The sequence below is a fragment of the Lissotriton helveticus genome, chromosome 12, assembly GCF_964261635.1.
Source record: "Lissotriton helveticus chromosome 12, aLisHel1.1, whole genome shotgun sequence".
NCBI classification, from domain to species: Eukaryota; Metazoa; Chordata; class Amphibia; order Caudata; family Salamandridae; genus Lissotriton; species Lissotriton helveticus.
This window is the reverse complement of record NC_136073.1, coordinates 374,582,881-374,595,519: the sequence shown is the minus strand read 5'-3', so window position 1 is coordinate 374,595,519 and position 12,639 is coordinate 374,582,881. Positions and strand designations below refer to the sequence as shown.

Sequence of the window (12,639 nt, the reverse complement as noted above, 5' to 3'; positions counted from 1 at the left end):
TCATGCTTCATCTTAGGGTGCTCCTTGTCAAGCCAGCGCTGCAAAGTCTGACGGGTCTGTGAGCTCCTTAGCCGAGATCTTTTGATCCATGAACGCCGTGAGATGAGTGCATGTGGTGGTGACAGGGGTGATATAAAGAGTCTAAGGGAACCCAGGGATTTTTTAATCAGGTAAAGATCACTTGGCACAATAAAACAACGGTGCTACCTTGAAGTAGTAATGTACCTTAATAGCTATCATGTGAAAGAAATAGTGGGGTCGACATCTTTCCTGCTTTAGTTGCCTGGAGGGTCAAATGGCATTTCAGGACCGGAATATTACCTACCGAAAAGAGTAAAGTTACAGGGGTCAGCGTTAAGTATTGGGTGCCCACTAAAATTTGAAATACTGCACCTGCTTTGATGCAGTAGGGTTGATTCCACATGGGGTTCTAGGAAGAAATACCCCTTAGATGAGGCAGGGGTCTGCAACTAAGCTGCGGAAAGTGATCCTCGCGGGAGCTTTGCCCTAAACCTATCCTCCTCTGCCAGCCTGTAGGTGACCCAAGTCCCACTGTGCGGCCTGTTTTTGGGTGGCCCCCTTCACCAAGGCACAACAGATACCAACCTCACCAGCACCCTCTTTCTGGTAGAACCCAGGCAGTTCCTGAAAAACTGCTGGTAGTAATCTGGACCTTGGTCCACTACATCTCTGAACCCCAAAGGTGAACCCCCTGAAACCGATTGTACCTACCTTTATGCATCTCTGACTTTTCCTCCCTTAGGATTGCATTGTGTGTAAAAGCGCACAGGTTAGAACGTTTTACTTAACTGTGAATATTTCTAACGAAAAGAGTACTTACCTTTGAACAAAGTTCTTGGTTTTGAAACTAAAAAATGATTTATTCTTGAGCCTGTTTCTCATTTATTGCCTCTGAGTACAGCAAAGGCTTAGAACTGCCCTCTGATAAGCCTCACTGCTGGCCCACACTACCACAAAAGAGGGCGTTAGTATTATCCACGTTAGCCTCTGTAAGCCAATTGAGGATCCACTGGACTCTCTCCAGTGTACTTCTTTTTAGTACACTATATAGAGAGACAGATTCCTACAGTTTACAGCTTCTGACATTTCCAGCTTAGAAACACTGGAAAGGTAGTATTACTCCATATCTCTTATAATTTCTAGGCTGGTAACTCCTGTTATTGGTTGAATTGGTGGAATTATAGGGAAACTCGAACTAACGGCCTTAGGGTTTTCCTTTTAGATGATGATGTGCTCATTCATTTTGGTTTTTATTTAATCACTTCTAGTTTACTGATTTTTTAGTGTGTATGTATCATATAGCATGTATCTTTGTTATTTATGGCTGAGTTCTACGACACCCTATGCCTTTGAGGTGAGACTTACACTCTATGAAATTGAAAGTGCAATAAATAATAAAGTGCCATTCTGCATCATTTTAACATATGGACTGATTTCCCCCAGGCATTCAATGCTAGGTTTTGAAGTCTATGTCACTTTTAAATAAGACTGAGGGCCAGATGTAGGTGGCCCAATACCAGTCGGTAACGGCGAAATTACCGAATTTCGGCCGTTACCGACCGGTATTGGGCATTTGGGATATAGGTGGCCTAAATTACAAATTCGGTAATTTACCGATTCGGTATTTTAGAATCGGTAAATCTGGATTACCTACATCTGGCCCCAGGAGTCTAAGCATCATTCATGTAGTACTGTTTCAAGGAAAGTGAGATCAATGGAAAAAAAACAATTTATAGTTGTGCACTTGGAAAATGTTCTTATTGGTGCTTTTGTTGCTGACCGGACACTACTATAGCACTATTTCCTCAAGGCATAACACAGCTCAGGCAATTAAGTGAAACTCCAGAAATTGGTATTGCCGGAGACCCACAGAACAAAGATGAAATGCAGTGATGAGATCTTTCAATGAGTAACTGATTGGCTATCCAAAATCTAATGTAAAATCTGAAAAAGAAGAAACAATGAACAAACTCAACTATGTTGCAGGAGAAGTTTACTCACTCTCTGTCATCTTACTCCTAAACCCTCTCCAAGAGCTTAATTTATGCCGGTGGGGGTCACGTGCACTCATTTTTAGGTACCAGCACTTATCTTTCCACCTTAGACATTTACAGAGAGCAACAAAGGGAAAACCGCACAAAACAGAAAGATGTACGAAGAGAAAGACAGAAAAAACATTACAAAAAACATCACATAAGGGAAAGAAGTAGGAAGAAAAAGACAGAAATATCATGACAAAGGGAGTAAGTAGGAACCTGCAAGAGAGAGATAAAGGGGCAAGGAGTGTCTGGCAGTGGATTTAAAGAGGCATGAGGTGGATTCAAGAATATGCAGCCTTGGTATTTTAATCGCTTGCTCGGGCCGGGCTTCTGAGTTGAGCTTTGGGCATCAGCACCCATTCTTTTACAAAATAAGCACTGCCTTTGCCTACCCATTAGAGGTACCTTATCAAAATGAAATTTGAAGGAGAGCATGCTGCATCTGCACAAAAATGTCCTTACTCTGAGATAACAAATAAAGACAAAGATGAATTTATAATGTTAAACTGTACCGTATGCTAATTGTGAGAAAAGATCATTCTCTACTACAAAGTAAATGGTCTATAATGATAAAGCTTGTTGCATTATGTCAGCTATTTAAATTGTTCATGGAAATTAATTGTAAAGTTTGGTGCTCGGTTCTCGGGATAGACTGCTGAGATCAGTTATTTTATCAATCTTGAGTAAAAATGGTATCCTTTACACACAGAAGCAATGTAAAGGAATTGTAATGAAGTAAAATAAATACATATTCTGAACTCTTTATTAAAAAATACTGAATGTTAATCCTTGTTTTAACTCTACCACGTGGTGCTCAGATGTGAGAATGTATTCTGTGGGTGCTATACAGTGCATAGCCTTAAACTGTTGCTTTTCATTTTCAAGGAACCAACTCAATTATATCACGGAAGAACTCAAAAACCCCTACAGGTAAGAAAGTTCAACAAAATCCAATACATATTAATAGTAATTTGGTTTATACTCGGATGAAGAAAAATTTTCTTGTTCAGTATGGTTGGTGTTCATAATATTGACATTCTTTCAAAGTTCCTCCATTCTAGATACTTCCATGTCTATAAAGAAAATACAACCTATTAAAAAACATTGCATCACTGAGGGGTTGCAACCTGCATTTGAAGCAAGGCTTTCATGAAACTCCGAGGACTTACCAGCAATCTCTGCTCTGAAGGAGTAACATGAATACACTGGGGCTTCCTCCAATTCTCCCAAAAGGCACCCCAAACTAACGCAATAGTAATGTGACTCATGAGTACCTGAGGGGAATGGGGAATGGGATAAGAGAGAAATTAGCTGGATGTAGGCTTTCTTCACATCGGATAGAACAGACTTTCCAATGCCAGGTCTAGGTTGGATTAAGTCCCTGAATCAATATGCCATGGAATGATTGACAGCAATGCTTTGAAACAAGGTAGAATGATTTGAAATAATGTTGCTCCCCTTTCGTGAGTATCATAGAAGACATGACTGTCAACTGCTGACTTTCTCATTTTCATTCTGGTCACTCTTGCCTTGAGTCTTCCTCAACTATATAAAATGTGGAAAACAGGAAATTACTGAGAGGGGTTACTTTCAGAGGTATATCTTAATCAGACATATATGGGGATGGTATTAATAGATTTCCCAACAAAAAAAAATAAGGCACCAGTCACGGCTGTTGACGTATAATTGGCTTTTAAATATCAATTTAGGCAGCATCACCGTTCTCATCCAGGAACTCTAGAGTAAAAAACATGAAAAGTTATATGGCTTTTAAAATACATTGAGACAGGGTCATTGGTCAGATCTTCATAGGATTTCAAAGACAACTTTATGGTCAGACTTGATGTTCCTCTCTTGGGAAACATTAGAGAAAATGTAGTGGCAAATGGTGCATGTGAAATTACCTAGGTCAGTAACGCAGGTCGAAAACTAGTAAGATCGCAAGGACCACTCAACATGTGTTTCTGTGGTTTGCTTCCAAGCAAGCTTTTTTTAGGCTTAAGTTATGCCATATTTGTAGTAAAGTGCTCTTTTTGACATGGTCACCCCAACTATTTGCCATTGTACTGATGCTTTTTGACAAGTGCACTGGGTCTCCGCTAACCAGGCCCCCAGTGCCAGTGATCTTTACTTTAATACAAAGACTGGCAAGGACTTTAGCACCCTTGTAAGTCCCTAGTAAATGGTGCCCCTGGCACCAAAAGCATGGGTACTAAAAAGGGTCCCTATGGGCTGCAGCATGTTGCCCTAATTATGCCACCAAACGGGACTCGCACAAAAACAGCAGGCAGAATGTCAATGCAAAATGCGTGAAATGGTGCAAATCATTTTGAAAACATGACATGGCACACTCCCTGTATGGCATACCAAGGTACACTGCATATACTATAAGTAAGTCACCCCTACAGCAGGCGCTATAGCCCTGGCAGGGTGCCTTATATTATATGTGAGTGTGCATCTGCCTGAGCATATAGGCACCAGTGATGTCTAGTCCATTACTAGATACTACAAGTGAAGTCAGACATGTACTGGGCACTGGTCATTACAAGTTACCTAGCTACATGATGGCTGCACTGAAACCCAAGGTGTTTGGTATCAAACACATTGTCTTAATAAATCTGTACTGATGGCAGTATTAGATTTGTTATGACATGCACTCAGAGTGCATCGAAGAAGTGACCTCTGAAAACCTACTAGTCCTTTAGTGTGTCGGCTAAATGGTATCTCCCAGCTTGCCACCACAGAGGAGTAGCTGAGCCCCTGTAGGTGATTGCCCGCACTCGGAGATCATAAACAATGGCTTCTCCAGCGGATAGTGATCACACCTCTTCCAGCAGGATGGCTAGTGTATTAGCATATCAAGGCCAGAGGCTTTAAAGCCGCACTTGAAATGCGATGATGGCTTCCCCTAGACCAGAGGAATGCCACCCCCTGTCCTGGAGCCCATTTGGCACCAGAGAAGGAGGGAAATGAGTTAGTCAGAAGATGTGTCACACCTACAGGCTAAAGACACACGATTGATGGACAGAATGCAGAACCAATCAAAACATTCACCCCGAGTCAAGAGATCTGGGTTAAATCCATGCTAGGCACACCCCTCAGGTGGGCCACCTGAAGTGGACAGCCAAGAAAGCATTCCACTATTTTGAATTAGGGTAAACTATGAACTCTGGGTCAGGATTATGCCCACTCTCCCCAAGAAGTGTTCAAATAGGGAGTGTATTTCCCTCAGGGGTAAGTAGCCCACTGGGTGTTACACTACACTCCCCTAAAGGCCCCGGAGTTCAGTTTGTAGGGGTCCCCCTGACACCAGGATCTCAGACTCGTCTACTGGAAACTGAAGGACAAAGAAGAGCTGAAGTCATGAGAACAGAGGTCCTGCACTGAGAGTGGCACCAAATCTTGCCTGGCTACTTGCACATCGACAGTCACAAAGACTGACTCATCCAGAAGCTGAACAGGGTCCTAAACCCTTGAATGACTGTTCTTACCTTTAACAACTTAGAAGCAGCTCCCTTGGGGTGGTGGAGCCACCCCCTGCATCTGAAGGCACTGACTGCATCGACCCGGTATTCCGTCTTGCTGGCCATTGGGCCCTCTGAGGGAGCGATTCGTCAGGAAGAGGGTGTTGTGATTCTCGAACCGCTGACCCCTTTAGGAGCATCTCAGCACCAATACCCCAGGTACCAGAACCCTTGAAAATACCAAGGCCTGTTGTGTGTCTAGTCAGACCCCGCTAACACGGACAACGACCGGCCGTCGAGGGATTTCAGGATCCACAAGGTCTTCATCAAGAGTGGCCCTGCTGTCTTGTTTCCTCTTCCTCTCCAGGTCGCCAAAGCCAAGTGTGAACCTCTAACTACAGCAACCGCCGGACAAAACCTCAGCACCCGAGCCCCCCAGCCCCGGCTCATGTGAACCGACTGTGTCCCTGTGCTGCAGTGACCCTCAAATTCCAAATCCCCCTTTGGGTTCTGACATACTAGTCCTGAAGTCCCCACTTGCAGCCTTTGTTTTGCAGGTACATCTCCCATTGAATTTAACGCGTAACACTCAAGGTTACCAACAAGACCAGTGTGAGAAGTTCGCCTGGCAGATGCTGTCCACTATTCTAGTGGGCACCTTGCACTAGTCCAAACAACCCTTCTTGAAGATAGGTTTAAGACAACCTTTATTGAAAGCTATCCTAGTGGTAGCTATGGAGAGCAGCCTTCAGGCTAAGTCTTGAAGGAGCGTAAAGAAGCTTGGTTTACCAGAATATAACCTCTTGAATGTCTAAATGAAAAGAGAGCCACACAAGGTATATGTATAAAAGATATGTATTTATTTCTAAACAATCTCTAGTAATCTCTTTATGAGATTACAGAGTAAAGTACTCAATTTCAATGCAATAGAACTTTAGTAAATAGCACAATATACGTTGAGCCCAAGGGGCGTACCAAACCATATATTAAGAAAGTGATATAAGAACCACGTCTTGACTAGACACAAGGCCTAGAGGACAGCTTTCCAAACTATGTGGCGCGACACATTACTGTGGCGCGACCCATATGTAGGTGTGTCGCATCGGAAGAGTCGAGCTGCAGGGGCTCTTAGAAGGGGCGAAGCAACAACAAAGCCCTATTAACATGCACAAGGTCTTTAAAGACCTGTGAAGAGCTCAGGTGCGGCTGTGAGCAGTACCGGGCTGCCACACACGACAGGGGAGGGGGGACTCCCCGCGAGAGGCCAGGTGTCTGACACACGTGAATTCACTCTGACTGAAAAGCTGCATGTAAAACATTTAAATTCGTAGACTAGACAAACAGCTCCTCTCACACAACTTAACACCGACTACAGAATAGCCCCATGTCACACTTTTAAGACTTCGTGCTGCATGCACGCTTTCAGACCTGCACTCTGAGTAGGGAGATGTCACACTTTTAACCCTTCACGCCGAGAGGCTGCATAAGAGTAGAGAAATGTCTGGGTTTTACAACAGCGTTCGGGTAAAACATCCAAATGTCCCGGTTTTAAGTATGCTGATTAGATCTCCCCTGCGTGCCTTCCAGCAACAGGCAGAGTGGCGCTGCAGGGGCTCTAATATGAATACCAAAAAAGCCTTATTAGCAAGTTAAATGGTCTTTTAAAGACCTGTGAAGTGCTCGGGTGCGCTGTGTGTGTGCCCCCGGAAGCTGTCTCAGCCCGGGCTGACACACACGACGGAGGGGGGTGGGGGCGGGGGGCTGGGGGGGAGGGATTCATTTGTGGATAGTCCATTTGGCAAAGGAGAGAGTGAGACAGAGGGAGACAGTCAGAGGGAAAGGGAGTGAGACAGAGAGGGAGTGAGACAGAGAGGGAGGGAGGGAGACAGAGGGAGGGAGACAGTCGGAGGGAGAGGGAGTGAGACAGAGAAGGAGTGAGACAGAGAGGGATTGAGACAGAGAGGGAGGGAGGGAGGGAGGGAGGGAGAAGTCGGAGGGAGACAGATGGAGGGAGTCAGAGGGAAAGGCCACCTCCGCCACTGATTCCCTCACTAGTACCCTTTAACAGTGCCCCTCAAGTCTCTGTGTGTGGGGTGTGTGTGTGTGTGTGTGTGTGTGTGGCGTGTGTGTGTGTGCGGGGTGTGTGTGGGGTGGTGTGTGTGGGGTTGTGTGTGTGGGGGGTTGTGTGTGTGTGTGTGGGGTGTGTGTGTGTGGGGTGGGGTGTTTGTGGGGTGGTGTGTGTGGGGTTGTGTGTGGGGTGGGGTGTGTGTGTGGGGGGTGTGGGGCTCGAACCCACCATAGGTGGTTCGGGCTCGCTTGCTGTGCTTCCTCGCGTTACCGTGTCCCTGAAATTCTTTTCACAAAAGGGTGTGTCACCAACATGAAAAGTTTGGAAAGCTGTGGCATAGAGCCTGTAGAATCACTGGGACCACAAGGAACCACCCAAGGTAGTGACACGGGGGACCCATGGGGGACGCGTGCAGTGTGAGAACACAGCCGCGAATCGCCGTTACCTTCTATGGGGAAAGTCGCGGTTGGAAATTTAAAGATTAAGGAGACTTAGGAGAGGACTTTGAGCAAACCCCTTTAGACTTTAGGGGTTCTAGGGTCAACACCCATGGAAGCACTGTAGTACTCGAGTTACCTCACCCAGTGAAGCCGGCTGCATAGGTGTCTGTTGGTGTCAGGAATTGTCGTTGATGTCAATGGCGATCTGCTGCAAAGTGCTGCTGCCGTTGTGAAGAAAAGTGTCTGGTGTGATCCAAGCCTGGATCGAAGATGTGAGAAACCGGAAAGCAGAGGGGACAGTGTCTGGGTCACTTGCCAGTGACCAGGGGCACGATAGACGAATGCCTACTGATGTCGGGTGATTCAGATATGAAGAGGTGAAGCTTGACTCTGCAGCCACGAGGACCAGGAGAAGTCAACGACAACCAGGAGCTGGATTCGAGCTGTTCCCCAAAGGATGTCGAGTGCTGCATTGTCAGCACCTGGATTGGACCCAACAAGCCTTGGCAAAAGCAACCCACTCAGATAGAGAAAAGATGCTTCGGTGCGGACCACCAAGGTCCGAGGGACTCACCAAGTGGAGGGGAGTCAGGCCACAACTGGAGCAACCAGGCAAGCCCAAGGAAAGTCAAAGTTGCCTTTTTCGGGACTCACCAGTCAACGGACCAGGGATCGCAAAGGTACCTCGAGCGAAAACACAAAGGGGCGATTCACGGAACACTCGTGGAGTGTAGGCCAGCAACCTTTGTGGAAAAGGTGCTTGGAGTCTGGCGGGAGCTTCAGAGATGCAAACTGGTCAAATGCGTCTTTGGTGCCTGCCACGCAGGGGAGTAACTCTCTTACTCCAAGGGAGATTCTTCAGTCATCCAGCATTGTGCAGATCGTCGAAGTTCCAGGACTCAGTATCAGAGTTTCATCCAGGTGTAATCTAAAGTCCTGTAGCCAGGGGTTCCTTTCTTATACGTAGATTGTGTGTGGTGAGTGCGCAAAATACTCCCAGAAAAAAATGTGCAAGACATGTAACCAATAAGGGGGATTATCCCTTAAGGACTAGAACACTCACTCACCCGAAGGTGACATGCTTCATCATATGGGTTCCTCCTCCCAGCAGGAAATCCTAGTCCTGCTGAGGGCTACAACTCCCTCACTGTGAGAGAGGAGCACAGGCATGTTTTCAACAGATGTTCCCTAGTGTGACTAGGATGCTAAAATCTCATATGTGAGGATTTGGTGTAGTGAGGGTGCTGCGCAAAAAAGTATAAAGGAAAAATTAAGTATCGATTTAAAACTACTCATATAATCAGGACCTGATTATACGAGTAGTTTTAAATCGATACTGCTCTATGCACTGCTTTTTAATTCTGGCAGTGAGAGCAACCCAATAAATATAAAACAAAAGATTTTTTGCATCTTCCTAGGCAGTTTTAAATCTCACTTGATTTTTCCACTCTTTTCATGTGGTGGACGCTGTCTACCCTACCAAGAGGCTGGGCCCCACAGAAACATGGTAAACTTGGTCCGGTGAAACTTTCAGAATCCGGGACACATTCAGCTGCACCTGCACAATGTCGGCTTTCATTTCCAGCAGAAATGTTCAGGTGGCAAGGCGGCTTATCAGATGCCAGCTGGCCCATAGCGAAGTTAAGGGGCCATCAGACCTCCTTTTATTCAACTGTCCTTGGCAGGGAGCCATCTGTAGCCTCACACCTAGATGGAATGGCAGGGAAATGATGGCACACAGGTTATCACTTTACTTAAGAGAGTCATATTACAGTGAAGCAAAGCTTTAATTACATTTAGTGAAAAGCAACACACTCTTTGTACTTTGGGCCAGCATTATAGTCAGAGTCTCTGTTTTTGTCTGAAGAAGATCACACATTAAGTCTTTTGTTAGTTGTCTCTTGTTTTGGAAAGAAAACTGAAGACCTCCTAGGCTGTTTACCCATAGTATAGCGTGGGTTGGCGAGGTGGTGACAGCCTCCAGCTCGTCGCCTAAATACATGTTGTGCCTCATGAAAACACCAACTTGATTTATTTCAATACAGGTAGGTGTATTCATAGATGCAGTCACCACTGGACAGAATAAGGCACACTCCCAACCACCTGTTCAACAACTGCTGTCCCTCCCAGCCTCCCCCTAGCAACAGAACCTTTGCATACTAAGAATAGCACATAACAAAGAATGAGGGGTAGAACATTCTCTGTTTATGCTTCTCCCATATGAAAGTCTTTTCTGAAACCAAATTGTTTTTTTTCTAATGTCTACAGATGTATTATCCTGAGGGATGCACATGCAAGAAAATTGTACTAACATCTCTTTTGCATCACTTCAACACCCAGGAGACCTCCCTATAAAAACTATTTTATTTAAAAACTGTGGTCTCCTGACCTTTCTTGTGCCCACTGTACAATGTGTTGGATTTATCCAGCCAGTACTTGCCTTGCACATATTGTGCTCATCTAATTCAAGCTGTGCTTGCCTCTTCCACAGACCCAGATTACTTCCTTTTCTTAACTGGTAATCATCTAGATAATCCTATTCTCACCTGTGCTCGACTCATCCACCTTGGATTTGCTTTGTCGACCCTTGCTTACATCATGCAAGCTATGCTTGGTTCTTCCACTCTGCAACGACCCATCATGCTTGATTTACTCAACCTGTCTTATCTGACCCTTCCTTCTTCACTTCACTCACCTAGTTCTCACCTGACCCAACCAGTGCTGGGCTCATCTGCCCTGTGCATGCCTTGTTTACTTGGTGCCCAATCTGTTGTTGACCTCATTCACATCGCCCTGACATATGTTGGCTCAACTCACTCCATTGCATTCATCTCACCATTTATTTAAGCCCTTCATCACGTGCTACCACTCTAGTTACCTGCTATCACTGCACTTGCCCAGTGCTTACATAAGGTACCTCATGCTCCCATTGAAGAATCTGTGGAGGATTTTGATTGACAACGGGAGGTGTGTGTTGTATTGTAAAAAAAACTACTGGGACAGTGGTGTGGTCTGCATTTTGCTAAAGAACAGTTTAAAAATGTCCCTTTCATGTCGGTTGGTTCAGTGCCATCAGTTTTGATGTTTACTATGTGAAAAGTGGATGAGTCAACAGAGAAATAGAGAAAAGTGAGGAAAAAAAGTTGTAAAGATGTAAGGTGTAGGATGTACTCTAAAGAATGGAGGGTAAAATGGATAGGTCTATCATTATCCAGGCTTCTTAATCAAGTTGCTCTCAGTATCTGTTGTGCACATTGACAAAATTCATATGACATGTTTTATATGTGCAATAATGTCAAAAACAATCTGTATTGGTATAAAATTACAATACAATTGTATCCTTTTCACATGGGAGGAAACACCAAATACTCAACAGATGACAGAAATACTTCTTTATTATCATGCCCAACTGCACACCAAGAACATGTTGCTACCACTAAATGCTTGCTGCCTCCGAGCCCAGCCCCCAATTGCCCCCTCCCCATTTACTGCTTACATTGATGAGTACCTGAACTTATTTTATCCCATTTAAAGCACCGAGGTGCTGTGGGCTTGGCTTCAGCAGTGTCTGGAGTCTTATCTCCGGGTACGCCTGAGTTTTTTACAGGTCTTTAAAGACCTTTGTAAACTGGTTACCAAGGCTTAGTTTTTTTCTGGTTCCAGTACCCCCTTAGCCCCCACTCTGCCTATTCCTTACATTTGTATTTTACATTTACTGCCCCAGTGTGAGAATACATTTCATGAAAAGGAATATAAAGTAGGGGTGCCAAAAGTAAAATGCCAGCAATCCAAAGACCTTGTCTTGGCACTAAATACGGTTATAAATTAAAAAAAAAGTAGGTATTCATTTGTAATGTGACTTTTCTGTCTTTGTTCTCTTTGATTATCAGTCGTTGATCATCCAGGCAGCCCTACAACACAATTAAAAGTGCTTTCTGTTTATATTTGCTGTTCGAAGTATAAACAGATAAGTGCTGTAAGTACGGCTTTTGGTGACTGCTTATTTTTGTCCTGTCTGTGACATTAAAATAATGAGCTGGCAAACCTAATCATAAGACTGGAAGTTTGTTTCAGGATCAGCACATTATTTATTTCCTCCACCCTTCATCCCTGATTAATGCCATAACAGCAATAGTTTAACATGTATCTGAAACCCTACGCCGTCAATAACAAGCTGAGTTATTTCAAGTGTGTGGGAATACACCATGCATTCAGACAATTCACTCCTCATTCTCGCACTTCACTTTCACGCTCACCCTGAAATCACAGTGATCACTCTGCACTCACAATGCACTTGCGCTGTTCACCCTGTACCTCACTCTGCAGTCACACGGGCCCACTACTCACCTTGCAGTCATGTGATACTTCACTCACCAGTCCCCCTCACTGCTCAATTAGCGATCTCACTCAAAGAAGCCCATTACCAACCATGCATTCATTAGTCCCACTCTGCACTTGGCTCTACACCCAAATCCATATGGTCACCTCACTCACCCTGCAGCCACTCCTCTTACCCTACTCTCACACTGTTGCATAACTCCATGTGCCCTCACCTGGGCATTCCTGCCACCGACACAGCACAGAGAGTTAATGTGCCTGCTACAAAG

At 44.8% G+C, this 12,639-nt stretch overlaps 1 protein-coding gene across 2 annotated transcripts in view; it reads left to right on the top strand.

Moving 5' to 3' along the window:
- Positions 1-12,639, top strand: part of SLC7A9 (solute carrier family 7 member 9) — an 824,809-nt gene that overhangs the window by 495,106 nt on the left and 317,064 nt on the right. For both annotated transcript variants that reach the window (XM_078669571.1, XM_078669572.1), the window contains exon 7: positions 2,946-2,990. In XM_078669571.1, coding sequence (XP_078525697.1) covers positions 2,946-2,990 — 45 coding nt within the window. The remainder of the gene's footprint in view (positions 1-2,945; positions 2,991-12,639) is intronic.